This window comes from Dicentrarchus labrax, unplaced genomic scaffold (genome assembly GCF_905237075.1).
Source record: "Dicentrarchus labrax unplaced genomic scaffold, dlabrax2021, whole genome shotgun sequence".
NCBI classification, from domain to species: domain Eukaryota; kingdom Metazoa; phylum Chordata; class Actinopteri; family Moronidae; genus Dicentrarchus; species Dicentrarchus labrax.
Window position 1 is genome coordinate 21,044,050 of NW_026136714.1, and position 26,702 is coordinate 21,070,751.

The 26,702-nt window shown below is 39.6% G+C and overlaps 1 protein-coding gene across 2 annotated transcripts in view; it reads right to left on the minus strand.

Moving 5' to 3' along the window:
- fras1 (Fraser extracellular matrix complex subunit 1) overlaps window positions 1-26,702 on the minus strand; it is a 229,714-nt gene that overhangs the window by 97,059 nt on the left and 105,953 nt on the right. For both annotated transcript variants that reach the window (XM_051422880.1, XM_051422879.1), the window contains exons 14-18: window positions 14,728-14,871; window positions 12,564-12,704; window positions 11,912-12,052; window positions 11,621-11,788; window positions 2,076-2,216 (exon numbers count right to left, since the gene is read on the minus strand). In XM_051422880.1, coding sequence (XP_051278840.1) covers window positions 2,076-2,216; window positions 11,621-11,788; window positions 11,912-12,052; window positions 12,564-12,704; window positions 14,728-14,871 — 735 coding nt within the window. The remainder of the gene's footprint in view (window positions 1-2,075; window positions 2,217-11,620; window positions 11,789-11,911; window positions 12,053-12,563; window positions 12,705-14,727; window positions 14,872-26,702) is intronic.

The following is a 26,702-nucleotide window of genomic DNA, read 5'->3' on the forward strand; positions in this document are numbered from 1 at the left end:
GCGGACGAGCCATGCTCTTTACAGTGGTTAACGTGCTGCGGTAACACCCTACCTCTATACTTTATGTATAGCCTTTGATGTCAATTAGGAGTAAGTCTGACCTTGATGTAATTCTGAGAAATTGGTATAATTGTGCTTAATAAACTAGACCTTCACCAATCCCACTTCAGCACCAAGCTGTTAAAGCTTTCACCACTGGCCTTACATGAAAATACATCAAATTCTGTGGTGAACACAAACAGAATTTTTAACACCTATCTCTCTGGGGCTCACCAAATAAAATTTGTGTAAAATCAATGCTTTTCATTACACTGACTAAACTCAAAGCCATAATCTGGACCCAAGAACACCAGCAGCCTCCAAGGAGATCATCATTTTCTACAGAAAATAAAATGTTCACACTCTCCTATAATTACAATTTGGCTCATTTATTGTCTCTTTTACTCCAAATTTAAAATTGCTTATTTTCATCTCATTTTCCTGCACATTAGAAGCAAAATGTTCAATTTGTTATGGGTGATTAGACTGATTACACCCACCTTCATGAAAAATGCTAAACTCTTCATTAATCACAACTTTTTGCCAATTCTTTTTTTGGTTATATTAGACTCTCTATGGCCATTTTGTTCCTGTGTTCCTTCCAGCAAAAGTGCCTTATTGGTGTTAACCACATGTGCACCTGTCAGAGAGGGAAGAACATTTTGGACATATTTTCTTGCTCACACTGTGGAATAAAGTTTCTATGGCTCGAAGAAGGTGGGCCAATAATTGCAATGCTTTACAGCCTCTGTGGTTTATTCCTGATTAAGGGTGAACGAGGCACGAGTAGCTTAAGGCACCCCAAGTCCACAAAAGCAGTGTTTTTTAATTTGGGAAAACACCAGAGCTAACAATCCTACTGGTGTGAGCATAACAATCATCTTGATCATTGTCTTATTGGTTTAGTGGCACCATTAATGACAATACAGTCCTTCCAGAAAAATTGGAAAAAGAGTTTTTTTGCGATTGTTGCGGGCAAAAATCCTTCATTATGCGGCACGTTTTCTTAAAAAATGCGATGGAATATGCGGGATATTTATGCAATTTTATACAATGAAATTGCGGGAACTTGCAAAAACTGCGGTTTGATGAAAAAGAGAAAAAAAAGTGATTCCCCCAACACCCTGTTCTCACTAGGCTACTACCTTAATGTAAAGAGTCATTTCTTATTACGTCCTATGATAAGCAAGCATACTACATCATAGAAAAAGCTGGGAATATTTAAGTTCTCATCTTGTTTTATTTCAGACCTTAATAAACACATGGCTCAAACTTACAAAACATTGATGAGTCAAACAAGTTCTGTAGCTTTACAAAAGGAATATGCTTCAACTTCTGTAAAAATGAATAAATAAAATATGAGACTGATTTGCGGGCTTCATCATGGCTTCATTGTGGGGTTTGCAACTTTTCGATGATGTTCACGTCACGTAATTACGTCACTTCATAATGTTCCCATGGCAACAGGGGAAAATGGCTGCTCTTGTGTGTAGTAAACGCAACATTTTTCAACTTTCTGCTAAGATATATGTGACTTTTTTGCAACAAAAATGTGGGGATTATGAAATCATGCAAGCCCCCCATATATTGTGCGGAAATCTGCAATTTGTGCGGCGTATTTGAAAAAATGCTGATTATGTATTGAGTTATGCGATCGCATAATCATGTTTTTCTGGAGGGACTGACAATAAGTACAGTTATTGTTTGCCTAGTATAAGGTTCTACAGTTAAAAGGATCGGTTGCATAGCCAAACCATAAAACAGCCTATTATAGAGGCATGAACACCAAGAATCAAGGTTTGCTATAAAATAGAGGTTGAAAATTTCATGCACAGTGACATTTGGTGGGTGTGTGCTCTTGCACTGCTATCTTTGTGGGCACCACTGTCTGACCTTGAGATGAGGAGATCTTTGGAAAGTGAAGATATTTGGTCCACTCCTAACTTCTTCAAATGACTGAGAGTTTTGAGGTTATAGTTATGGTTTTAAGCTCACAACAGTATGCATTATGTGTGAATGTGTGTGTGTGCTCTCACCTTGGCATTGGTTATCCTGGGTGAAGAAGCCTTGCGGGCAGCTGGGGACACAGCGGCCCTCATGCAGGTTGGTTGGGGAGGGACAGGACGTACAGTTGTCCGCAGATGGCCCAGTACAGAGCCAGCAGGAGGGATGACACTCTGAAAAGGACACGGAGAACAGTTTTCATATTGACCACAAAAAACATATAAAGCCATTGCCCGATCCCCAAATGTGCCTCCTCACTGTGTTCCTACTGCCAAAGAAGAATAAAATAAAATGAGTCGACTACCAATTATTACCACTGCCAAGGATTTTTTTCAGTGCTATTTGTTCGTCTATCAGTGGGATTATGGGAGAGCAATAGGCCTGATTTTCATGACACTTGGTAGAAGGGTGTAGCATGGGCCAAAAAGGAACCCTTTAAATTTTGGAGTGGATCTAAATCGTGGGACAAATACACAAATTATTTTTCACTTTTTGTTAGCATTGGAAGATAGGTCAATTGTAATACAGACATATACAGTGGTTGCACTTGCAGATTTGCATATTATAGAAGACTGAAATATTGGCCTTGAGAAGTCAGCTGAGTACTTGTGTTATTATTAATTCTGTAGCAGTAATGCAGCATAAATGCATCAAAACTGAATGAATGAGGACTGCGCTTATTGCTGTAAAGGTATACACCTAAAAATAGTTGCAGCCGATGTATCTGGGCTGGAACTGCAGCCAATTTTCGCCACTATTTTTGTTATCCTGCGGCCATTCTACTGTATCTTGTTCCTTCCCTATTGGCATTTTTGGAATCTGAGTCTCAAGAGCATTTAGTCAGCTCTGCCAGATAGAAGTAATGTAACACTCAGATAAGGCCAGCAGCCAGCTTCAGCAATCAGAAGTTACGCATTAACACTAGAGTCAGTGCCAGCTCAGAGAGCCAAAAGGGCCACAAGCCAGCAAAGACTTCTGAAATATGTTCTACTGCTTAGTTTGGACTATTTAGTTTCTATAATGAAACATAAAACCTCCACCAAGATCATTTTAGTGTGATTTATATCTGAAGGATATATATGTGGAAGTTGCTGGTAAGGAGGTTAAAGCTACACCACGTAACTTTGCTCCTAGTGGCAGCAAGGATTTACTGCTTGAAACTTTACTACTCTGAAATCATGTGATTTTTTCAGAAATTTTCAGAAATGTGTCAACAGTAAACTAAACACATCACACTCATGTTTAGAAACTCTTAAAACTTTTTTTACAATTGTATATTTCAAACCGAGACAATTCAACAGGCTATAAAAAAGGAAAATAATTGCAGCCGGACAATGTTTAAAAATTAATGAATTAATAAAACCGAGTAAGGAACATAGTTGAGTTCAGTTACAGCATAGTAATGAATGACGCTAATTTGATGAAAGGGAAATAAATTGGAATTAATCAATAAAAGGCACAGGAAAACCAGAACATTTTAGAAATAAAGACAAAAAAAAGATTCATCGGAGGGTTATCTTCTTTTTGGGGGTTTTGATTCCTTTTAAAGTGTTCTTAGCTGATACCAGAATATGATATGGTTTCTGCTGTTCTGTAACCTCATTTGAGTTTAACATAAGTGTTCCCTAATGCAGCTTTAATCTATCAACTGTTGCACATTTAACCAGTATTAAACATGTGTGAAGAGTTTGGTCACTGCTGCAACATTCCTGCGCTTGTTGTATTTTTTACACTTGGCTTCAAATGCATACAACCTCCATGTCCCTGGATTATTTACCCTTCCCCTACATGCCCCCACACCATTCACTCCACACCCCTGCTGCCCTGAAACAGGCCTTTTGTGCAGCCTTTGATGTCTACTTTGGCAGCGTGAAGACAAATAGCGGAGCAACGCTATCAGCTCTGGTAGCTGAGATGAGCCACGAACTGACCGGCTGCTGCTGATGGTGGTGGTGAGAAAGACAAAAGGACTGTCACCAACCGGCCAGGTGCTTCAGGTGTGTGTGTTTGTCTATAAACTGCCTGACTTTTTTAGTATACAGTATATTCACTGAAGTATGTGTGTGTTTATAATCACTCCTCTCTGGGTTCTTTCAGAGGGCTGTCAGCTGTATCCGGGTCTTGTGTACACTTGTCTTGTGTACGCATGACATCCACTGGCAGGAGCAGACTGGTGCTGTACCTGAGCCAACACTGCAGAATGTTTATTTGTGTGTGTGTGTGTGTGTGTGTGTGTGTGTGTGTGTGTGTGTGTGTGTTCGTATGTCTCAACCTATAAAAACATTTACCCTTTGGGAACACCTCAGTGTCTGAGCGGGGACCTTGAAAAGTCACAGGAGTGTCAGCCGAAACCATCAATCTGACGTCCCATCATCGCCCAACTTCTCCCTTCTGCCTACCCATAATCCCCTTATTCTCCAGCAAGAATATGGCAAATTCATTGGTCGGCTGAGATGAGAAGACAAGACTATATGCTTCTGTGATTGTGTTCACCACCCACTGACATGTTTGTCCATGTATGAAGACTCATCTTTCTCACATCTGTATGACATAAACATGCATTCAGTTCACACAAGCCTTAATTTCAACAGTAAAAAAAACAGCCCACACACTCAGAGCCATATTAAATAGGCTTTGTGTCAAATGTATTTCATTAATGAGAGGAGAGAATAAGAATGATAGGCAGCCTCTCGTTTTTTTATTGCAGCTTGGATATCTAATTTGTTGCGAGGCGGAAAGCGCATATTGATTCTTGTAATACCCAAATTCATGTGCGCAGGCGTTCTCATCACACATTATCTTGGTGCACGCGCTCAGAGAATCGGATTCATTACTTTGTTTTCTGCTGATAGGGTCATAATTTCAGGTGTATGCAGTCGATGAGGTTGTGATTTAGTTTGGGGGTGTGAGTGCTCCTTGATGCCTTCCACAAATGATCCTCCTGATACAGTACAGGGCTGATTGTTACATTAGTGCAGCAGAGAGTTCTGCCTGCTACACAGCAGAAACACAAGTGTAGAGTTATATTTCATTCCTCTGAAGAGTCTAAAGTGTCATTCACATTGATTATGCTGTGTTATGGTACGTTAGAAGCCCATCCACTTCTATGAGAGACAACTTTGAGGAAAATGGCAGTGCAATAGACAACTTTTTAGGTAGTTAAGTTACAAATACATCAAGAAAAAAAAATTTCTGTTTCCATTCTGACTTGACTGCTATCTAAACTAAAAGCTGAATTAATGACCATATTTCTGCTATAGATGTCAGGTTTCCATCCTTTTACCAAACCACTTATCCTGGTGAAGGTCAAAAGGGAACAGCCCACATCTCCCTCTGGGTTACCCAGGGTACCTATCCAGTCAGCTGTGCTGGGAAATCCTCAAAAGGAGATGGCTATGAGGTGAAGAGGTTCCCTTACTGAGGTCCACAACTACCACGGCCATTTTTTTGGAATGCAAAAGGAGCAATACATTGATCTAGAGATCCTCCTGAATGGCTTAGCTCTTCAAACACACTGGCACCCTACCACCCTGCAGGAAACTGCATCTCTTCTGCTTGTCTGTAGTCTCATTCTTCCAATCACTATAGCTTGAGCCCAAAGTTAAGACCCAGACAGAACTAAAGTAAGCTTCTGTTCCTCAATAATTCAGTTTAACATGTTGGAGGTATTTTTTGACCTCAGTGACCTCAGTAGTAACATCATCAGGCTTTGAGGCTCCAAGTTGGGCCATCAAACCAAAGTGGTCTCAGGCAAAGGGTCCAGAAAACTGATATTCAAAGGCCAAATATGACTCAGATTCAGAATGTTTGGTAAGGACCTCACACTGAAAAAGCCAGGCTTTTGAGAGGAGCTGATGGATAGGAGTATTGCTTTTTGTGTTGAATGCCTACAAAAGGTTCAGGTGCTCCCCTGCTGTGAAAGCTTGAGTTCAAAGCAGATTTAAAGACAATAAAAAATGCAATAAAAACTGACTAGCAAATATTCAGTCACAAAGATGACAGTACACTTTCATCAACACTATTATCTGTCATGCTGGGACCAGCATGATACAATAAAGCAAGAGGTGACCTATTTAGCAGAATCGGTTGTAATTGTGGCAAAAGCTAGGCATACAAGGCTAAACTGAAAAACAAAACAAAAACACACAACTTTTATTTGTAATATTAATGCATTAACTTAGCTTGTCAGCCTTACTCTCCCCTTATACCCTATAAACAAATAACAACTGTAATGTCTCTGATATCATGAAAGGTGATCCAACACAGTTCAGGTGTGTCTGTGTTAACCCCTTCTTGTAGCATACTGCAGCTCAACCTGTGTCTTTCAAGCAGCATTAAACCTCCTACACATTAACTATCTGTGTGTGCACAGAAGGGCTGCTGACTGGAGAGGAGAGGGATTTATAGCCTGGAATTTGTTCTGAGACATCCGATAGCTCGTCAGTTCCGGCCCACTTAATGTGTACATGACTGTGCATGTGTGTGTGTGTGTGTGTGTGTGTGTGTGTGTGTGTGTGTGTGTGTGTGTGTGTGTGTGTGTAAACAGTGTCTGTGAGTCCCATGTGCATGTTTACATGCCGTCCTCCTCCGCTTCAGCACAGTAGTGGCTGAGTATCTGCCAGACGCACACACACTCTCACACACACACACACACACACACACACACACACACACCTATACACTTGTACAATAGCCTCCATTGTTGCCAGCTGTACACCTGAACCTGCTGACACTTAAATGAGGGGAACTTTTGTTACTGAGAACAGAGGCAACTGCTTTACATTTAACATTGAATAGAGCTTTAATGACACCTCATTTATCGAGTTGATCCTCAGCTCACTGTGTTGAGCCTAATTTAGAAAGCTTAGAGTGAAAGAGAACTAGATAAGTGGCGTTCCGTCAGACACAATAGCTGATGTACAATGTAACTCTATGCTGAGACAAGCAGTTCAAATCCAATTTTCTGTATACCAGACAAAGATTATTTTCTAAAGTATGAGCAGAAATTCAATATTTAATTTTTAGACAGTGGTGCAACATAATTCAAGTCACATCACTGAAAATGCATATCCAGAGGTTTTTATGGCCCAATTCCCCCTGCCACATGTATATTTTAAGTCATACCCAATATGAGTTGAGCACAGAACAACAAATATAGATATATGCCAACCATGACGTGACATCTGTAGACTCCCACCCAAATATTGACTTTAAGTGTTTTTTGCAATGCAACTGGAAAATGATTTTTAACGACTAACAGCCATTTTAGCTTGAACACATTATCTTCAAAGGACAAAATTGCTTAAAGAAGGTGAATAATTACTGTTGCAATTAACACTATAGACTGAGACCAGGAATAATTTGCAGTATTGTAAAATGATTTGTGTCTGGGGGCATGTGGGTGGGAAACAGGAAGTGCAGAGCAGGCCATGTGTCCAGTATGTATGTGTGAGAGTAGAATGAAGGGGAGACAATATACAAGTTACATTAGGTGTAACCAGAGTAGACAGGCCATATGCAGACTAACACAACATACGTTTTCCCTAGTGGAGATTCAGCCGGTAAGGGCCACAAGTAAGAGGAGTGAGGAGGCAGCAGTAAATGGCGGTATAAAACATAGGGGTCAATAAAATAGGTTTTTCAAAAAATGTGAATCACCAAATCCATGAGAGGTCCTCGAGCATACAGTCATACTGTAAATGTTCATAAAAAATATTAGGCTGATGGGTCAGTAATGTGTGAGATTACACACATGCCCAAACGCATGATCTAAGGCTTACGCCTGGTGGACATACTGTATTTATAGTATAGTATACAACATGCTTCTGAGTTGATCCAACCTCCACATATAGAGAAAGATTGAGGTTCGGGCTCCTCTTTGCTCTGGTCAAGCAACAATGCGACTAATGAGCAGCTGTCCAAAGCTCTTTGAGAGAAGGCTCTTAATGCTGAGGTCATGACAAGGTGCAGCAAGCAATGGCAGAGCACACTGCATCAGCCAACAACAGCAGCAAGCACTTCTACCTACCCAGGAAGCATGTTGCTTTAATAAGAGTGGATGAGAAGCTCCAACCACAGTCCTGGATGTCAACAGGCCTAATCACTGAACTGACTGGCGGGCAGTTGCATATGGACCTGGGTCAGTCCAAGTTCCCTAACATCATTATACTGACATCACTGAGGCCTGACATGATCTCATAGTCAGAGGTCACAAACCAGGTGATCATGTTTGAGCACCTGGGATACCCGAAAAACACACCAAGATGCCCAATGGTGGAGCAGTGTCAAAGGGATTAAGACTTAGTTGCATACCCATAGGGGTGGGATGTAGAGGCTTTGCTATCCAGTTGCTCCATAGATCATTAATCACCACATTGGCGAGGGAGCCTCTAAATGATGTAAAGACTGAGAAGTGCTACTTAGACACCAGTTCTGATCTAGCCTGGTCCCTGAGTCCGGGTGTCTGATGTTCAAATACTCCTGCTTATATCATTTTTGAACTTATTATGAACTGTCCATTAAAAGCCCATGCTGCTTCTTTTCTTAATTTTCTGCTCCTTTGAATTTGTATATCTTGTTATGAGGAATATTTGCTTTGCAAAACTTGTGACAAACCATTATCCATTCAATGACAATAGCCTTAAACTTGAACTAAAACTAATTTTAGCCCCTGCATTGGCTCAGTGTTGGTCCCATGCAATCACAGAGATAAATGGTTGTTAGAGGACACTCCAATCCAACTACTACTCATCGATTTGTAAATGTCTCATCCAGGATGATTAAGGGAATCCAATACTGCTAATGGCTATTCAATTCAGGTAAAGTAAACAAAAATTTCCTGGTGGCTGGCCCGCTCTGAACTTAAAAGTAAACTGTTGTGGGGAGACAAATATGCTACAACCTAAACGGCTTCAAGTTCAAGATCCCTATAATCAAAATGATGTAGACTCACAATCCCCTGCTGCAGGGATAAAATTGCTGCCAGTTCACTTTCTGTATATAGGCTGTTTGACTTTATGTATTATAGAAGGGAGCCCAGAGGTTGCATATATACATTATTCAAAGGTAAAAAGCATGATAGCTACTTTGTGTCAAGTAGAATCATTTTGTGACTCCTAAAGAGGTTGCAAACTCCAATTGCTGTGACTGCCAGCAAACCATTAAGAAAGTTTTCAGTCTTGATGATACTCACTCACTTTCCTCAAATAGCAAACAACACAGGACGTTGGGAATAAGTATTAATAACAGAAGCAATAAATTACAATGTTTCTGAGCCTTAGGAATCTAGGAACTATCAGCTAACCGGAAACTATAGAAGACATTCCACAGGGCACCCTGTAATTGACGTGATCACTAAACTGTAATCACACCTTGAAACACAGCTGCCGAGTGACTGTAAACAGACGGCAAAGACTTATCTACAACACTGTGGAAAATGCCAACAAACCTACCCAGAATGCCTACCTTGTCTTTAAATTCTTCATATCTGCTACGTCACTCATTTCCTACACTATCTCCACTGGCACTCATTCTTTGAAATCAAATTTATGAAAGTTACTGTTACTTACTGTCTAAAAAGAAAATGGCATTAAACACATAATGTATTGTTTAGGGCAAAATTTAGGACATGGTCTCACTGGATTGCTGGTTTTAACTGGGGACTTAATTTCATAGCCAAGTTATGAAAGTTGTTACCTGAAAAAAAAAAAAACCTTGGATTTTATTGTAACTTCTATATTCTGAAAGGCACTGAGAAACAACGTTTCCCTGCCCGCATCAGAAATCAGTAATTTTTAAAGATTTTGCTATTTTTTCTACTTTTTTAGTTTTATGGTTTAGTTTGGAGGACCTGTTGTACACAGTTATGCAAATGTCATGAAGGACAACAATACAAACATAACAGCATGACTGAAAACAACATTTTTTCAACAAAAAGTACTTAAAAAATGGAGAAAAATTTCATTAAACTAAGACAAACTTGGTTTATCAAAACCAAGAGAAATGGGTTCAAAATCCTTCCTCTATGAGATCAGTATCACCTCAATATTTTGCATCTTATGATATCAAAACCACTATTACTGATAAACTTGAAAGTCTCTCTCTGCCAAGTAAATACCCCAAATTCAACCTTAATGTAACCAACAGCTTTAAAAACGCCATTTGGCAGTATGTGCTCATTTCAGGTAACAGCAGCTCTGGCAGATGAAAATTGAGCTGAGAGGAAAGTAGAGCTGAACAAAACACCAGCGTTGGCGAATAACTTGGCTGCGCTTGAGGAAGAGACAGCAGGTAGAACAAATACCCTTCCCCCTGCCAAATACTGAACGCAGTATGGTCAGTGGGCACAAAGACTGAACTGGGAGGTAAGAAGATAGCAGGGCAGTGATTGCGGTAAATGGATATATTTTCACAGCACACAGTCGGAGGTACGAGCGAGGTGAAGAAAACTGAGTACAGTCTTTTCATCTTCCTTGTCCTCTTCGTTGTTGTCCTGCTACACTTCACAAAAAATACCCCCTGGCTGTTTGGCAAGGAGGTGTTAGTTGCAGTGGTGCGTGTTTGTGTGAGTGTTGGTAGGTGGGTGATAATTATTCTCACTTGACAGACTATCCCCTCGAACCTAAAACCCACCTTAAAAATTAGCTCATTACACGCACAATTTCACACTCACAAACAGCCTAATCAGGTGTCTCCACACACTATCTTCCTTCTCAAAACAGAAATACAATCACAGAGTCTACACACACACATCACACACAAACACACACACACACACACACACACACACACACACACACACACACACACACACACACACACAAAAACACACTATTCTAGACACCTTCCAAGCACCAAATTAAGTCCAAACTACTGTCCAAACATTTAGTACTGTGGCAAAATTACCAAGAGAGGAAGGTTTTTTAACATACTGCAGGTTGCTATAACAGCTGCTCTAACTCTGTGCACTATAAATGAAACATACTGTATGTTTAGTACTTACTTGGAGTGCAAATACCACCTACGATGGCCACGACTAAACATTTCAACAATTCACCTCTGTGCACTCTGTTGTTTTGGATGCAAGTGTTTGTTGTGTCTTTGCAATGGGACATCTTAGATCGTTTTTTTTTTTTTTTAAATGCAGGACCAAACCTGAAATTCAGCAACATCATTTTTTGAAGAGTTTCCAAAGTCTAAAATGTTATCTGATGCCAGTTAAAAAATGTGAAAATCTTTACATTGGAGGAGCTTAAATCAATAAGCAATTTTATCGAACACAAATGTGTTAATAATTTCTATACTAATTACCATTTACACCAAGATTAGCTATTTGCTTGAATAAACAAAATACTCCTTGCATTGTCATGGATTTTTCTTTGTGCTCTGATTGATTTTTGCTTGCTTTCAATTGGTTTGAACAAATTACAATCGGGTAGTGATTACCTGATCTGTTTTGAAATCCAAAGTTACTGATGATTGGCTAATTGGCCTGGTAATTAGCTATAGACACACTAGCTGACTTGTGCCGGCACTGATCCTCTAGAAGAAATGTAAACCTAAAACCTTACATACTCACCTCTGCATGTCTGCATGTAATCCAGGAAGCTGTGTGCCGGGCATCCAGCTGTGCAGACTCCGTGCTGCAGGTGACTGGACTGCAGCAGAAGGGCTTCCTCTGGTTTAAGACAGTGAAGGCAGTCTGAGGCCAATGGTCCCACGCAGGAACGACAGGAGGGATGACAATCTAAAAGCAGGAGAGACGGACAGTCAAAAGGGCAGATTGAGAGTGGAAATAATGTTTCCAGCACTTTTTCCAGACATCTATAATTTTGAAAAACTCCTAGATAGAAGTGATAGAAGCTCTTACTGTGGCAGCTGTTGTCCTGGGAGTAGAGTCCCTCCCCACAGGCCTCCACACACTGGCCTTGGTGGAGAAGGAGCCCACCTGGACATAAGGTACACTGAGATACTGAGGGACCCCAACAGGAAGCGCAGGAGCTATGGCAGGCTGAAGAGAAAAGGAAAAAAAAGTGAAGAACTGAACCAGATCTGTCAGTTTAAAGATGGTCATTACAGCCATGACATTTTACTTGAAGAGCACTATAATGCTTTAAGTAGATGTTTGGCATTATAGCTGCCGTATGTAGGCCTTTGGACCTCAAAAGCTTAATGTTATTTAATGAGGAAGAAAGGAGGTTGCTTGAGAGACAGTGGCTTTTAATCCCAGAATTTTGACTTATAAATAAATAAATTCCTTCATTTTATTATGAAAAAAACATCCATTACCTTCAGTTAAATGACACAATCTCCACCAAAATACGAAGAATTCAATAATAAAAGTAGTGTATATAACATGTCAGGATAGAAGCAGCAACAGGAGACTCTGATGGTTTCAGATGATATAATTTGCTGATATTTTCTCAAACATTTGGCACCATTTCGCCAAAGTCCAATGATATTAATATTCAAACCATGGATTTGTTTTTTTTTATGTCTTAGGTGTTGAGGATTTAGCCTACCTCTGCATCTGCTGTAGTTGTCCAGGTAATGCTGAACAGGACACTGGGAAATACATTTCCCATGGTGCAAGGCGGTCCCCGGCAGACAGCTCATGCACTTGGGGTTGTCAGGGAAACAGGAGGCACAGGACGAATCACAGGCTGTGAAACACAGCTTGTAATTGTTAATGGCTTCTGGTCGGAATTTAAAAATGAATGTATTATACTCAAGTAATAAAGTTTCTTAACCAGAGTCTGTGATATATACTGAATTTCACTTTGAAAATTGGTGAGGCCCACCATAGAGGTTAATCCAACAAATCTTTTCAGTAGTTGGCAAGTATGTGTTTAATTGTGGTAATTTAAACTGTGATGAAAACTTAAATTGAGAAGAAAGAAAAAGTCTGGACAGAAACTAGTCAAAATGTGTCCATAAAAGCAAACATTGCTAAATTCCCAATTTATGGTGCATTTGTGTGTGTGTGTGTGTGTGTGTGTGGCGTTCCATATTGACATGACACTTTGACATGCATACATGCTCAAACAGATCTTTGCCTCAATCTAAACAGAGGCTAAAATCAGTAGGAAATATTCCTGGAGGGGACAAAACAGGAAACCTATCATATCTAACTCAGGAAGCCCTGAGGAGAAAAATGGAGAAGTTAAAAATCTTTCAGCTCTCACCAGATGTTGACATTTTAAACCAGACCTCAAAGCACAAACTGGCAAGTTCTAATGGATTTGACCTTTTTCGATAAAGTTCCCCAGGTTTTGACATTTTCTAAAAGAGGGCTCCTTGCTGGGTGCTCTTAACTCTGCTATATGAGCTGGAGGAAAAGAAGAGTGTTCCCCAAAGAAAGGGCTTAGTGCTGCTAAGTTCACCATCGCCCTGAGGGAAGCCTATTCTTGCTTCTCTTCATCTTACTCTAAAATAGAAACCATCCATATTCATACAGGATCTCTTTATTCAGAGAGCTTCTGAATCCTCATTAGTGCAAGAGAGAACTGCTAATTATTGTTTTTTTTTGTTTTTATTGTTTGTTTGCTATCTCTGGCTACTGCTGACTTATCATTTTGGCACCACGTGGAGTGGATGCTGGCAAGAGGCTCCACAGGGATATTGAAAAACAAGCCCAAACAAAGCTTCACTGCCAGTTTACCGCTAACAGTAAACCTCTCTTTGTCTCATATGGCGTTTCCTGTTTACCGTACACTGCATCGGCAAATTCTGTGACATTTAATTTGTCAGTTTAACTATCAGCTTTCACTCCTCATGAGGTGAAGCTGCACAGCAAAAATAAAGTAAAGTAGCTTTTTCCTCTTAAACTTTACTTTATATAGCCTTGAATTTAGAAGGAAAAAAAAAGAAAACTCACAATGATTGATATATGGTACATTCTGTATCTGCTTGTTTAGACTTCACTGAAGCTTTATGAATTGTGCACTACATGTTTACAAATTTCTCCAAAATCTAGCCTATATTTTCAGACAATTAAAAGGTTTTATAATTCAAATTAAGTCTTTGTTGTTTGGTGCTCTGTCCTATATTTGTTGATAATGGCCAAACATGCAGACAATATGCAGGCATATTCTCAAATATTTTCAGTAAGACCTTTACTGGCAATTTTTTCTTCTCCAATTTTTCTGAAAAGATTTTCAGGTAAACAGAAATAAAAAGTTCCAAATCACTTGGTAGAATCTATCATAGAAGAGAGTCCAATTACTGCACCCACAGTAGCAGAAAATATACCCAAATGCAGAGCAGAAACAATACAGGTTTTGTTTTCTAAGGAGCTGAATGTATTGTGTTTATGTCCACTTTCTGGGAATTCTAGGAAACGGAAAATTGGTGAAGTAGACAATTCAAGTAAAACACTATTTATCCTTAAACCAAGGTGATTTTGTAGTAATTCACACTCACAGACACCGATCTACAGGATTGTGTGGTGGTTCTAGGTTAACTGAAACCTTTTTAATCCCTTAATGTCATTAGCATTTGATCCTGATCTTAGATTGGCTTGAGGACAAGCTCCAGTTATGAAGCCAGTGCCTTCGTCAAGGGGAACAGTGGGAGTGCTCGTCTTATTAATATTATCCTAACAATGAAAAGTAAAACCTGCTACATCCATAACAGCATCGAAGACACACACACTGTTTTTCCCAGTCAACTGTGTGTCAACTTTACCGTAGCAGACGCCTTCTTGACTGTAGAAACCAGCGTCACAGTCGGGAACACATTCCCCGTCTTTGAGCAAGGCAGCTGGGTCTGAACATGACACACACTCCTGCTGGCTTGGCCCACGGCACTCTGAGCACGACTCATGACAGCCTGGTGGAAAGAATAGAAAAACATTTACTCTAGGTACCTATTTACTGTACTGACTTTAATAACCACACCAGTATTTAGGGCTTAGCCTACTTACTACATATAACATATGTGTATATTACAAACAACTCTTTCCAAAAATCACCATTGTGTTGTGGATTTTGGACAAGTAGTTCTTCTTTACCCTTATTTTTTTTGTAAAACAAGCTTTTCAAATCATCTGCACTGTACAATGTAGCTTTGAAAACAATAAAATCAGACATCATGGTCATTGTGATGGATTACCTAAATCAAGCCCATTTCAAATCTCTGCCGGGAAGGTGGGAGGAACAATCAAAATTAGAAACTAGACTAAACTAAAAATAATACAGTCATGCATTTTGCACATTGAGGAAACTTTTATGATTGCAAAAGAACACTGAAAACAAAAGAGATAATCAAGATTGTACAGCAAGTAAATTAAAAACCCGGTATTCTGTAGAGCTTGTGTGTGTGTGGGTGTGTGTGTGTGGTCTGCCATTACCAGTTGTATTTTATGAGCACTGGTAAAACTAGCACTAACAACACTGACAACAGTGCAGACACACTGTGTGAGCAGGAGGCTGGAGTGAGGTGAGCTATGTGGGGAGTCCATGTAAACATTTAACAGCATGTCTGTGTAAGTGTGTTTTTAAAAATGTGGTGTGTGTGTGTGTGTGTGTGTGTGTGTGTGTGTGTGTGTGTGTGTGTGTGTGTGTGTGTGTGTGTGTGTGTGTGTGTGTGCGTGTGCAAGAAAGAGAGGCGAAAACAAACCAGGAACAAGAGACACACAAGTGAATTAATCTGGTTTTGTTTTTGATGAAATGTGGGTGTACACTCCTGTGTGTCCTTGTGTCTTCACACAGCTGTACACTCATCTGTCTGTCTGTCTATTTGCATGTGCGTAGGTGTGTGTTCGTGTGTGTGTGTGTGTGTGTGTGTGTGTGTGTGTGTGTGTATGTGTGTATGTGTGTATGTGTCTGTGTGTGTGAACAAATAGAAGCTCCAAAAATCTATTTCAACACCAACTGGTATGATTACACATGATTTCCCAGTGGCCCACCAACTTGAGCCAGATGCCAGAGCAAGAGCTACAAAAAATGCACAAAGAAGAACTATAAGGAAAACACAGGGTGCTGTGAAAACTCTGGCTCTGATACAGCTAACTTTGGCACTAACAATGCTATTTACTCCACAACTTGCATCACATTTCTGATGCACATTCACAAGCTGCTGTTGCTGTTTTGTTCCAAAAATTATGTACGCATTAAGGAACTTTTTTAGAGGGTGCCCACACTCATAAAATGAACAATCCAAAAAGGGCTCCTTGCAGATTGCCTTCAAACCTCCACCATTACAGGGTTCTCGAGGAAAGGAACACATTTTCTGCATGATAGACAAACATCTGATGGACCCATTCAATCTTTTTTGGTGATAATGGGAACAACTAGGATCATGTGAAATAAGACCAGAGAGTTTCATATTATCCTTAGAATATTACTATGAAACTCTCTGTTCTTATTTCAAATGAAAAAAACCCTGAACTGGTGGAGGGTTGTGGAAGCACCTCCATGAATCCTTCCTTAAAAGGTTGTTCAGACTCTTCTGGGGTTGAAACGTTGAAACCCTTTTGCTTTGAGGGTTTTGAATGGGAAGACATGTATAAACCCATCCCGTCACATTTCAGATGGTCAGAAGTTACTTGTAGGAATAACAATTTGTTGCTATTTGTGAATAGCTGGGGGGTTTTTCTGGCTTTTTCCAAATCCATGTCTTCAAGCTCCCTCTGTGTTAGACACATGTGGAAATACTGCCAAATTTCACGACCCTTTGTGGAGGGATTCTTAGATGAACCTGCTGTGTAATGCCAATGTGTAATGGTTGTGGATCAAAAGGATTTCTTCCAGCCCTATTACCTTTTTAGTTCACATAAAACTGAAAACAGCAAGAAAAAAATCCCTGTCTTGAAGCAAAACATTTTTGTGAGCAGTACATTGGATTTGCTTTCATTTCTGATGCATGTCCTCCACATAAAATTGAATCTTAGTTTCAGATATAAAGTGGTTACATTCATGAGATCTTTGGAAAACTCAGGGTATCCCTTTGACTGAGTTTGAAGGCAAAACTTAGAATTGGGAGATAATATGTGCTTGAATTTCTCAAGATCTCAGTGAGCTTGAGGACTCAATTTCAGGAGAACCAGTAAAGGTTCTTTGTGGATCTCCCAAAGGCATGTCATGTACCTGACAGTACGTCTTTGAACCTAAAGTTGAGTTCAGCTGTACTGAAATGTGGTATTAAATAAAACTGCCTAATCCTCAAGTCATTCCATCTAGTATGAAGCCCAAATACACCATTCCCCCCCCCCTTTTGAATCTTTGCAGGTCTTTAGTTTTAAGGTGTGAAATATTCGATAGGTGCTTCACAACCTCCAACTCATTCATCATCTCCTGTAAATACAGAGTGTTGTGAGGAGGAGAAAGCTAGACAGAGATATACAGGTGGAAATAAGTAGAGCAAATGAGATCAAAGGTTGATATGTGAAAAGATAGAGACAAAAAAGCTGAGGCTGAGGAAGGGAAGTGAGGAGAATTCAGAAAGCATATAAAGCGAGCAAAACACATCAGGGCAAGTGGATATTCACCTGGGGAGAGTATAATTAATTGAATCAGTGCCATTTAGGAAATGCTGATGAAAATCTCACTCAATTAATTGGAGATGCCAGAAGTTATCCAAACATCGCAAAAGTTGTTGGAAAGCAGCAAGATAAATCTACAGATTCCTCCTGCTCCTCGATACAGATTCTCCTCAGGTAGCAATGTTCATCTTCTCTTACTCTCTGCATCCTTGTCTTTTATCATCTTGAAAACACATTACCTACCAGGAACACAACATACTTCTTCTGTTTAATCAAACATACTGTACACACCCCATTCCTCTCACTACCAAAAACACTTTACTTCCAACAGGGTTATGTAATTTGACGCACATTTAATAGGTTTTATTTCCCTTGTTATTTAGCTATTTTTATTCTCCTCCCACGTGCTGAGCTTTGGTGTCACGAAATCTCTGCTGTTCAATTCACTGGAGTCTCTGTCATCTAAATATTTCAGCTCTCACAGGCAGTATTCAGTCCTGTTTGTCTATTAATTTAGCAGGATACCAAAAAACAAATTTCAATAAAATTTGGTTTTAAGTTAGGCCATGTGCCAAAGAAGAACTGAAGAACTGTTGGTGTGAAAAGCAAAGCAATGAGTCTATTTATAAATGACATTCTTTTCACTAACTTCTTAATAAAGGCCATTTTTGAGTAGAGATTTTCACAGATCTTGAATATTTTCACACTTTCAATATCCAAATGATTTTCCTCAATTGTTTCTTGTACCTCAAATGTGACCCAATCTTTGCCAATGACTTAACACTAGAGAAAGTAGCCAAAAAGAGTGGCCTATTTGAGATGTTTAAACTGTTACAGAACTTGAATGTGCAAATTTAGATGACACATGGATAATATCAGCTCCTGGCATCTGATGGTGTTTCATCTATAGGCGATTGTGACTCCCTGATCACACATGCAGACTCAGAGTAGCAGGGGCTTTTTGCTTTTCGTAAGACTACATACAGCTTGTGGGTCTGTTAAGTGTTAAGCACGTAATAATCGGTTCTGATTCGATATTTTTTTTTTATTCCTGTTGACACTATACAGGCGCACAACAAAGCAATTCATTTTCAAGTCCAGGTAGCTCATTAAAGTTATATCACACTAAATGGAGATGAAGTTTACGGCAACTATCTGCCACCTGTTCCAACATATGGACGCAAACACTAGATGTGCAGCAGCTGCCATTCATTGTGAATAACACCAGATAGCACAAAATAACGACTGCTATCATAATCAGCCTTAATGCAAACAATTAAAACCCAGCTATGGGTTAAAAATTTGTAAACACTTTCTATTATTAAAATAGCCAATTTAGGGAATCGTGCAGCCTAAGAAGAGATATTCTCTCTCTTCTTAGTGACACAGTTTAAATTTAGTTTTCTTAATCTCATCCACTTAATCTCATTCTTTCCTCCTTTTTATTTTGTAGCATTTTCTCCTGCAAATGCAGTAAATTTAGACTCTATATCTCCATCATCTACTCCTCCTCATTTCTATCAGTGCAGCTTCAGTAAAGAACTACATATAAGGTGATGAAGATTTTTATCATGAAATGCTTTGTACCCCAAGTGTGTTCACTCTGCATATGGTATATTGTGCATGGCTGATACAGTCGATACAGTATTCATTGTTCTTTGTTTTATTGTGTTTGTGTCACATTATTTAGCATGTGTGCAAAATAAAATGAACTTCTCTCCATAGCATCAGCACTTTTCACATTTCACTTTTCAACAAATCATACTGTGTTTCTTTGTTGGCCTCTCATTCACTCTCAACTTTCCTTTCCCCTTCTTTTTTCAGGATTCAGGATGAAAAATTGCCACCAACCACCAGCCAAATCGAATTTTTCACAGTTTTTACTGGGGGTGGATAAATCAGTCTTTTCTATCAGCATGGGATTTAAATCACTGACAGTAGGTGATTTAAAGGACCACACTACTTTGGTTTTGCATGTTTTAGCTCATTAACTTCAAATCATGTACACTTTTTATTACTACTGAGGATAACTTTTCGAAGTATAGCATCACTTTTTAGATTTTCAGCCACTGCTTTCAGCTCATGTCAGCATGACATGAAAATAAACTTTAAAAGACTTCTTGCTTCTTGAGATTATTAATCTGATTATCAATCAGCGGAGCTGTGATCTGAGAGAAAAAAATCAGCTATTTCTTGCATTTATGATTTGGTTGGCAGCTTACTCTCAGATGTCTGCATTTCCCAGAAGAAACTGAAACCAACGAAAGTTTTCAGAACTTTGGTTCGACTTTAGTGCACAGTGACAAAGATGTTGCATGTTCAAAATTAAAGGCAAGTACAGCAACATGTTCTCTGTGATTATCTAACTCGGGCAGGTTCAAGTCTCTGCAAGTTAATTTCCAAATTGTACTGACATGCATGCAAACTAGTGGCTGCCTGGGAGGAAATCAATCTAAAATTTTACATTAAGATCTGAAATATGGATGGCAGTATACACGTACTGTAGTTAGAAAGCTAAAACATGTTTAACCAAAACTGACTCCCCTAAGCTGCTGCAAACTGGATTAAAATGGATGTCAAACTCACAAAATCACAGGATATCCTCACGTTACAGAAGAGTAAAGTTCCTTGTTCAGTTCTGTGTGAGAAGGGTTAATGTTAGAACCTAGCCCCCCATGTGACAGGTAGGTTGACAGGTGAAATAGCATACCGTTTTTTATGCTTCTCAGCTCTTCCTATCTCCTTGTCATCATCTCCCTATCTATCTTCTCTCTCCCAGTTTCTGAAGTTTTGCACCTCTTTCGCTCTCTCTTCCAATGATGCTCTCTTTTCTCTGTCCCAGGCTTTTCTTGTCTTAGCCCTCTGGTCTCTCTCGAGTTTCACATTGGATTTCTTGTCATCTCTTTTTCTCTCTGTGTGTTTCTGTTTCTTTCTCTCAAGCCTTTTTTTTCATTTGTTTGCACCAATGTTCAATTTTAATGTCCCTCTTTCTAGCTGTCCTCTCCTGCAGTGTGTTGAAAATCCGGAGAGGGTCCAAGATACCTTCTCTCTGAAATGAGATGACATGTTGTCCTGCAGAAAATTTAAATAGAAAGAAAATTTAAAATCGAATACAGACTCAGTAATTTATTTGGGATATATTGTGAATTAATTCCTCACTGAACTGCTGCATCTGTTTTTCCACAGCAAAATTCAAACATTTATAAACAAAGTTTTAATGTCTTTTGATCAAATTTTAACCATTATCCCTTTCATCAAGAGATGAAATTTCCAAACAATTTCTCTTGCAGATGAAACAAAAAGACAAAAGTAGTAGCACAACATGGGACTACATTTATATGATTGGGTCACTCCACACACACACCTATATACACACAGACACACACACACACACACACACACACACACACACACACACACACACACTCCCCCTCCAAAAATGGTTATGGCCAACAAGGGGATTACACGTCCTTTACCTTGCCCCTTGCAGGAAAGCAATTTATTTTTCTGTACAGCCAAAGCGCAAAGTTATCAGCAAATGTAATCCTAGCAGGCCAGTTGCCAAAAACCACCTCTAAAGCCTACTCTGCATAAACCAGGGGAGGTTGAGATGAATGCACCGTCACACGGTGCAGCAGATAATCTTCACTCTCTGTCCTCCTGGGACGGGCGGGGACACACGATTACTGCGCTGCCGTGGTTCACAGCCCCCCCGCAAAACACGAGTAATAAAACGAGATGGGATGAGAGATTCAGCAATTAAACTAAGCAGAGACAGGAGCTTTGCAAAGAGGAAAAGAGTGAAATGAAAAAATAAAAAAATTAAAATCCCCATTATTGGAATGGAATCGGAAATGGAATCAGGTATGCAAATGAATGTTTCTTTTTATTATTCCTGATACCTGGTCACTGAGAGCAAAAAGCCTTTATCTCTGCAGTCCAAAACTTGCACAGACGAGAAGAGACATGACTGTAACTACAAAATGACCAACATAGTTCTTTTAACTTCTAAAAACAGCACGAAGAAAGAACAAAATGTTTCTTCTCCTTGGTGAAATGGAATTGCAGAATTAGCTCAGCAAGCATGCAGAAGAAAAGTCTGATCTTCAAAAAGGCTCAATGAGTAGGTCCAGACAGGGGGACAAATTTTATACCACCGTCAAGGTTTTTTGGGAGAACAGGGGCCAGTGAAATTGTGCTGTTGTCATGGTTGCCTCGACTCCTGACCCGCCACATTCACAATGAAACAAAAAATGCAAAATGAATGTAAAAGAGAAAAAAATGAAGTGATACAGTCAAGCTAGTATTGATTGAATCTCTCCCAGCTATCTTGAGATTTGACAAAGCTTTTCACAAACCCTTATGACACTCGGAGCTGTGAAAATCACACCTAACAACAGTTATCAATGCCAAAAGTTTTTCAAGTTTAGAGAAAAAAGAGCTTTTCTTGTTCTCAGGTGAAGTATAAGTGAGAGGTCCTGATACTGTTGAATAGCAGTGAAGACATCATGAATAAAAATGTTGGTAGACTATGCATCAAAGCCAACAGCAGCTTTATTTTCAGAGATGTACTGAGTAAAACTAGCGTTCTTAAAAGAAGGTTGCTTTCATATAATCTCACAAAACATAAGAGACTTGATGAATGGGAAAAAAAGTTAATTTTAAAGATGTTTCTCAGCATCAAAAAAGTTGGACAACTAATTCAAAAGGTTGATCAGCTTAATACAGTTTAGTATTCTCACTAGTAACTCCTTTTAGACTGAAAAAGGAGTTAGTAGAAAGAGTAGCTGATCTCTCATAAGTTGCACGTTAACTCTACCATTGTTATCTTCAATGGCTCATGTTAAACTGTACATGAACACTTTTTTTTATCCTGTTACCACTGTTTGGTCATTCTGAAGCCATCACATATCCAAAAAAAGGGACAAAGCTGGCCAAGCAGTGAATTAATGAAAAAAAATAATCTAACAGTGTCTACACAGGAGGCATAGTGTGAGCAGCATGCTAGCAAGTCAGCAGCTTCAAAACTCCAACTGTGTCTACACAGATGAGTTCAGGCACAGTATTGAGTGTAGGTCACCCGCGTTTTGGCAGTGCTCAAAGCCCAATATGCAGTCACTCTAGTTATGTGTGTGGGAAGGAAAAAAACAGACTTGAAGTGTAAAAATAGGCTTCAGGTCAGGTTTTTGTGTAGGTACTTTTTTTTTTTAGACACATCAGATGGTGTGATGACTGTCGGGTGAGTCTGAGTGCAAAAAAGGCGCAAAGAAATGTGATGAACTTGTGTCAATGATCTGAAGTTTACGACATAGCACTGTGCAGTGAGTTTGCCTGTAAAAACAGGAAACGATCTACTCAAAATTTTAGTTCAAAGGGTTCAATGTTTGGGTTAATATATTGGAATATAATATGAATAAATATGCCCCTAAAGGAAAAAAGGTTGGGAACCACTGCTAAAGCCTGTAAACTTTGATTCCTAAACCAGACCTCAACTATACAGGTGGCAGATCAGAATACACTCATGGGTTATTTCGATGCTTAGGTACGAGGGGTTGTTAATTGCACAAGTTAAAGTTTAATATGTGGATCTGTAGATGTGCTGTTCCGTTGTCCCTATCTCCCAAAGGACTTGTAACATGTATCGGCTCCCTTTAAAAATTCTGCTTTATTACATGGTTTTGTTTTACCTGATAAGAGAGCCAATTTGGATTCAAAATGATGTTATGAAGAATACCTTTTACAGGGAGCAGATAACTGTTACAAGTCTTGTGGGAGACATAAATTACAGTAACTGTTTTTGGACTTGGCACCTGAATAGTATGTGTAGTATAGATGTGTGTGTCTTTTTCACACTATGTTTCTAAATTAGTGAGCGTAGCTGCTGTGTCTGGAAAAAAAAAGAAATTGGTAAAAGTGGGATGTATTGGACAAGACATATTCTACACTAAAAAAAGGCCCTAGTCTCTTTGCCTTTACTTTTCTTGCTTTATCCCTTCCCCTTAAGCAACAAGCCATTAGAGACGAAAAACAAAGGGAGGATTAATGGGTTAAAGAGAAGAGGAAAAAAGGAGGGGGGGAAGAAGAGAGAATAATATCTTCAGCACAACACCCACCATAATAATTAACAAGCTGACTTTGAATGCATGCACAAGAAGACGCAGTAAAACCTTCAGTCATGAGCCTGAGGCATTAACAAAAAACCCACAGAGGCCTGCAGGGACACTCTGGGTGGTCCTGGTCCTCCGCCAAGAAATGCTACAATCTGGCATTAATGTCTCCAACACCTTCCAAACACCTCACACACTCATTACTGCTGTCAGCTCTCATCTCCTCTACCTCTCTTCTACCTCTTCCCTCATTCCTTCCCCCTTTTTTCCCCATAAACAAACATTGGAATAGTTCGCTCAGGCTAAATCCACTCTAATAGCCTCGACCTAAGCACCTACTGATTTACAGTTGCAGTGATTGTGAGTCCCACTTCTCAGTGCTGCTCTTTTTCTCCGTCCCCTGGGAGAAACTCCTTTGGAAAAACCAATGGGTTTTGCTCTCATTAAAGCAGTTGGAGGTTAAAAGAAATGGTCTGCTGATTAGTTAGCTGAGAGGGTTTGGGGTTTGGTTGTGAAGTTGGCTGGACAGCAGAAAGTATTTTCTGGAGTATTAAACCTGTGTAGATGCTGGGTGAATGCATGACAGGAGCCTTCTTGCACAAGAGATACCACTGTTTTAATTTGCTTTCACTGTGCAACATTTGAGAATGAATGAATGAATCTGCAGCATTAATGCGGGGTAGATCATGGATTAATGCATGAGAGAGGAATTCTACAATGGATGCCGTCGGTGTATATGGCACCAAAACAGGACAGAGGCAGCAAAAATGTATGAAGTGTGGTTTCCACAATGGGTTTGTACATAAACTGTATACAGTGCATTAAGCTGGATGAATGGAGGAAAGATAAAACAAAGCTGGCTACAATGGCTGCTGCTGTGTATCCTATTTAAGGCCGTCCAAGGAGCCTGTGCACTGGGAGGTCTGGAATTCCAATCCTCCTGACAATATTCATTAAGGTGTGAAATTGAGCAGCAGAAACTGGACTGTAATCACATTGTGGTTACTTTCTGCTCTCTCACCCACCCCCCTCTCTCTTCTGTTTCTACTCATCATCCCCAGGAGTCACAGCAGGTCTTCCCCACTCAATGGAGGCACTCGGCCAAACTGTTCAGAGTATATTAGCATGCCTACAGGGGTCCAAGCTCACTGAGCCATGGTATTATTTATTGGTCCAGGCTTTAGAGCGCTGGGAGACCTTTGAGGTGCATTGGTTGAGTAACAGTCAATGTAGACGGCCCTGGTTGTGCATTTATCCTGCAGTAGTACTGTGTACAGTTGGATCTAGCATCCCTTCTGGCTTTTATCCACCGTTAAAGACTGCAGAGACTCTTGGTAGGTTATGAAACAAGAATGCATGTAAGCTAAACATTTTAAATTGTGTCTGTGACTACTTTTCTTTTTCCTGTGGTTTGGTCTTTAAAACCTCAAACGACAAGAAATGAGAGTTTAAAGACTATATGAAGTACTTCCATGGTGTTAACAATCAGTCACATGAATCACATCTACATTCACACCATGATTACATTTTGTTCACCATCAGAACAAGTAGGCTAATGCTGGGATCAGGGTACACAACATCAGCCAGGATACTGTCCCAACCCGTCAGATGTAGGGCTTCGGAGATAAAGCTCTCTGTCACCTAGTTTGACAACTTCAGACCCATAGGACCACAGAGCAAACACTTGTAAACAGGGCGATACCAAAGAGGAATGGTGTTGTTTGTGCTGTCAGGTGGTACAGTGTAGTCCATCCCCGGGTCAGGGTCCAATGTGTAGTCTGCCATGTGGCCTGACACAATGACCATCTCACAAGTCAAAAATATGATCAAGACAAAACCTTTTATTTGCCCTCTGTGTTAACTTACATACTATATGCAGCAGTGACCCTCAATGAAATCAATTTGATTACTCGATTTAAAACGATTACTTGCTAATGTGTGGAGGGTGAAAGAAAAGTATGTACTGGCACTTTTGACACTGGAAGCCAAATGTTGATACAGTACTTTAAGTTCTGTCTGTGACTAGTTTCTATTGGTGCCAATCATTTCATGGATCAGTCCAGTGTTGTGGCCTTTGTCATTGTTAGCTCTACTCGTTGACCCAAGAGTGTAGAAAGCCAGGTGTCTCCTCTGATACACGGATGTCGCCATTCACTTTTTATCTTAGAGTAAGGAGATTCATCCAGAGGCCATGACTGACTGGGAAGTTCTCAATTCCCTCCATGCAGGCGCCTGACGAACCAGTAAGACACTGCATAGATACTGCATTGATAACAATCAGATTCCTCAACAGCTTCCCTCCTGCAAATATAGCTTCTTCTTCGGAAGAGGTACTGCCCAGTTCATTCACACTGGTGGTGAGTGAATGTTTTGCTCCTGTTACCTGCATCACTTGTTTTCTTTTAACCATTACTTGGTTTTTTATCATTTTTTAAAAATGCAAATTTTTTTAGTAAGCTATGTTTCAAACATACACAGGTACCCAAGACACCATAAATAAATAAGAGATGAATTTGACAATAGAATCTTTGCTTTTTAAAATAAATTATTTTCTTTCTCTTCTTTCAGTTTTTTCCTGTGGGTGTCAAGTGATTGACAGGAGACAGGAGCGTAGCATAATGTAGCAGTACAGATATTAAAACACACTTAGCATCGGTTGAGTGAAATAACAATAAAACTGAGAACTTTGAAAAAGCCAAAATAAGACTGAAGTCAATTAAATTTTCGATTGCAAATCCATTTTCAAGTGCTAATTGGTTTCCATAATGTTCTTTTGAAAGACTTTGTGGGCAGATACCAAGAATGGTAACAAAAGAAGAAGGACAAATATTGGCACTCTTTGTAACCGCTTTAAAAGACAGCCAAACATAACTATCTTTTCCAAACAATTCTGCCAGGGAGCCAAAAAGCAGTCAACAGCTCAGCAAACATGCAATAAAACATAGGAATTCTACAATATGTACAATAAGTGAGCACATTTGGGTGCTGCTGTGCCCCCATAAATGACTATATTTGGGTTTTTCCTGGGACTTATTCATCAAAGCCATAATACTGAAGCAAAAATACTTGGA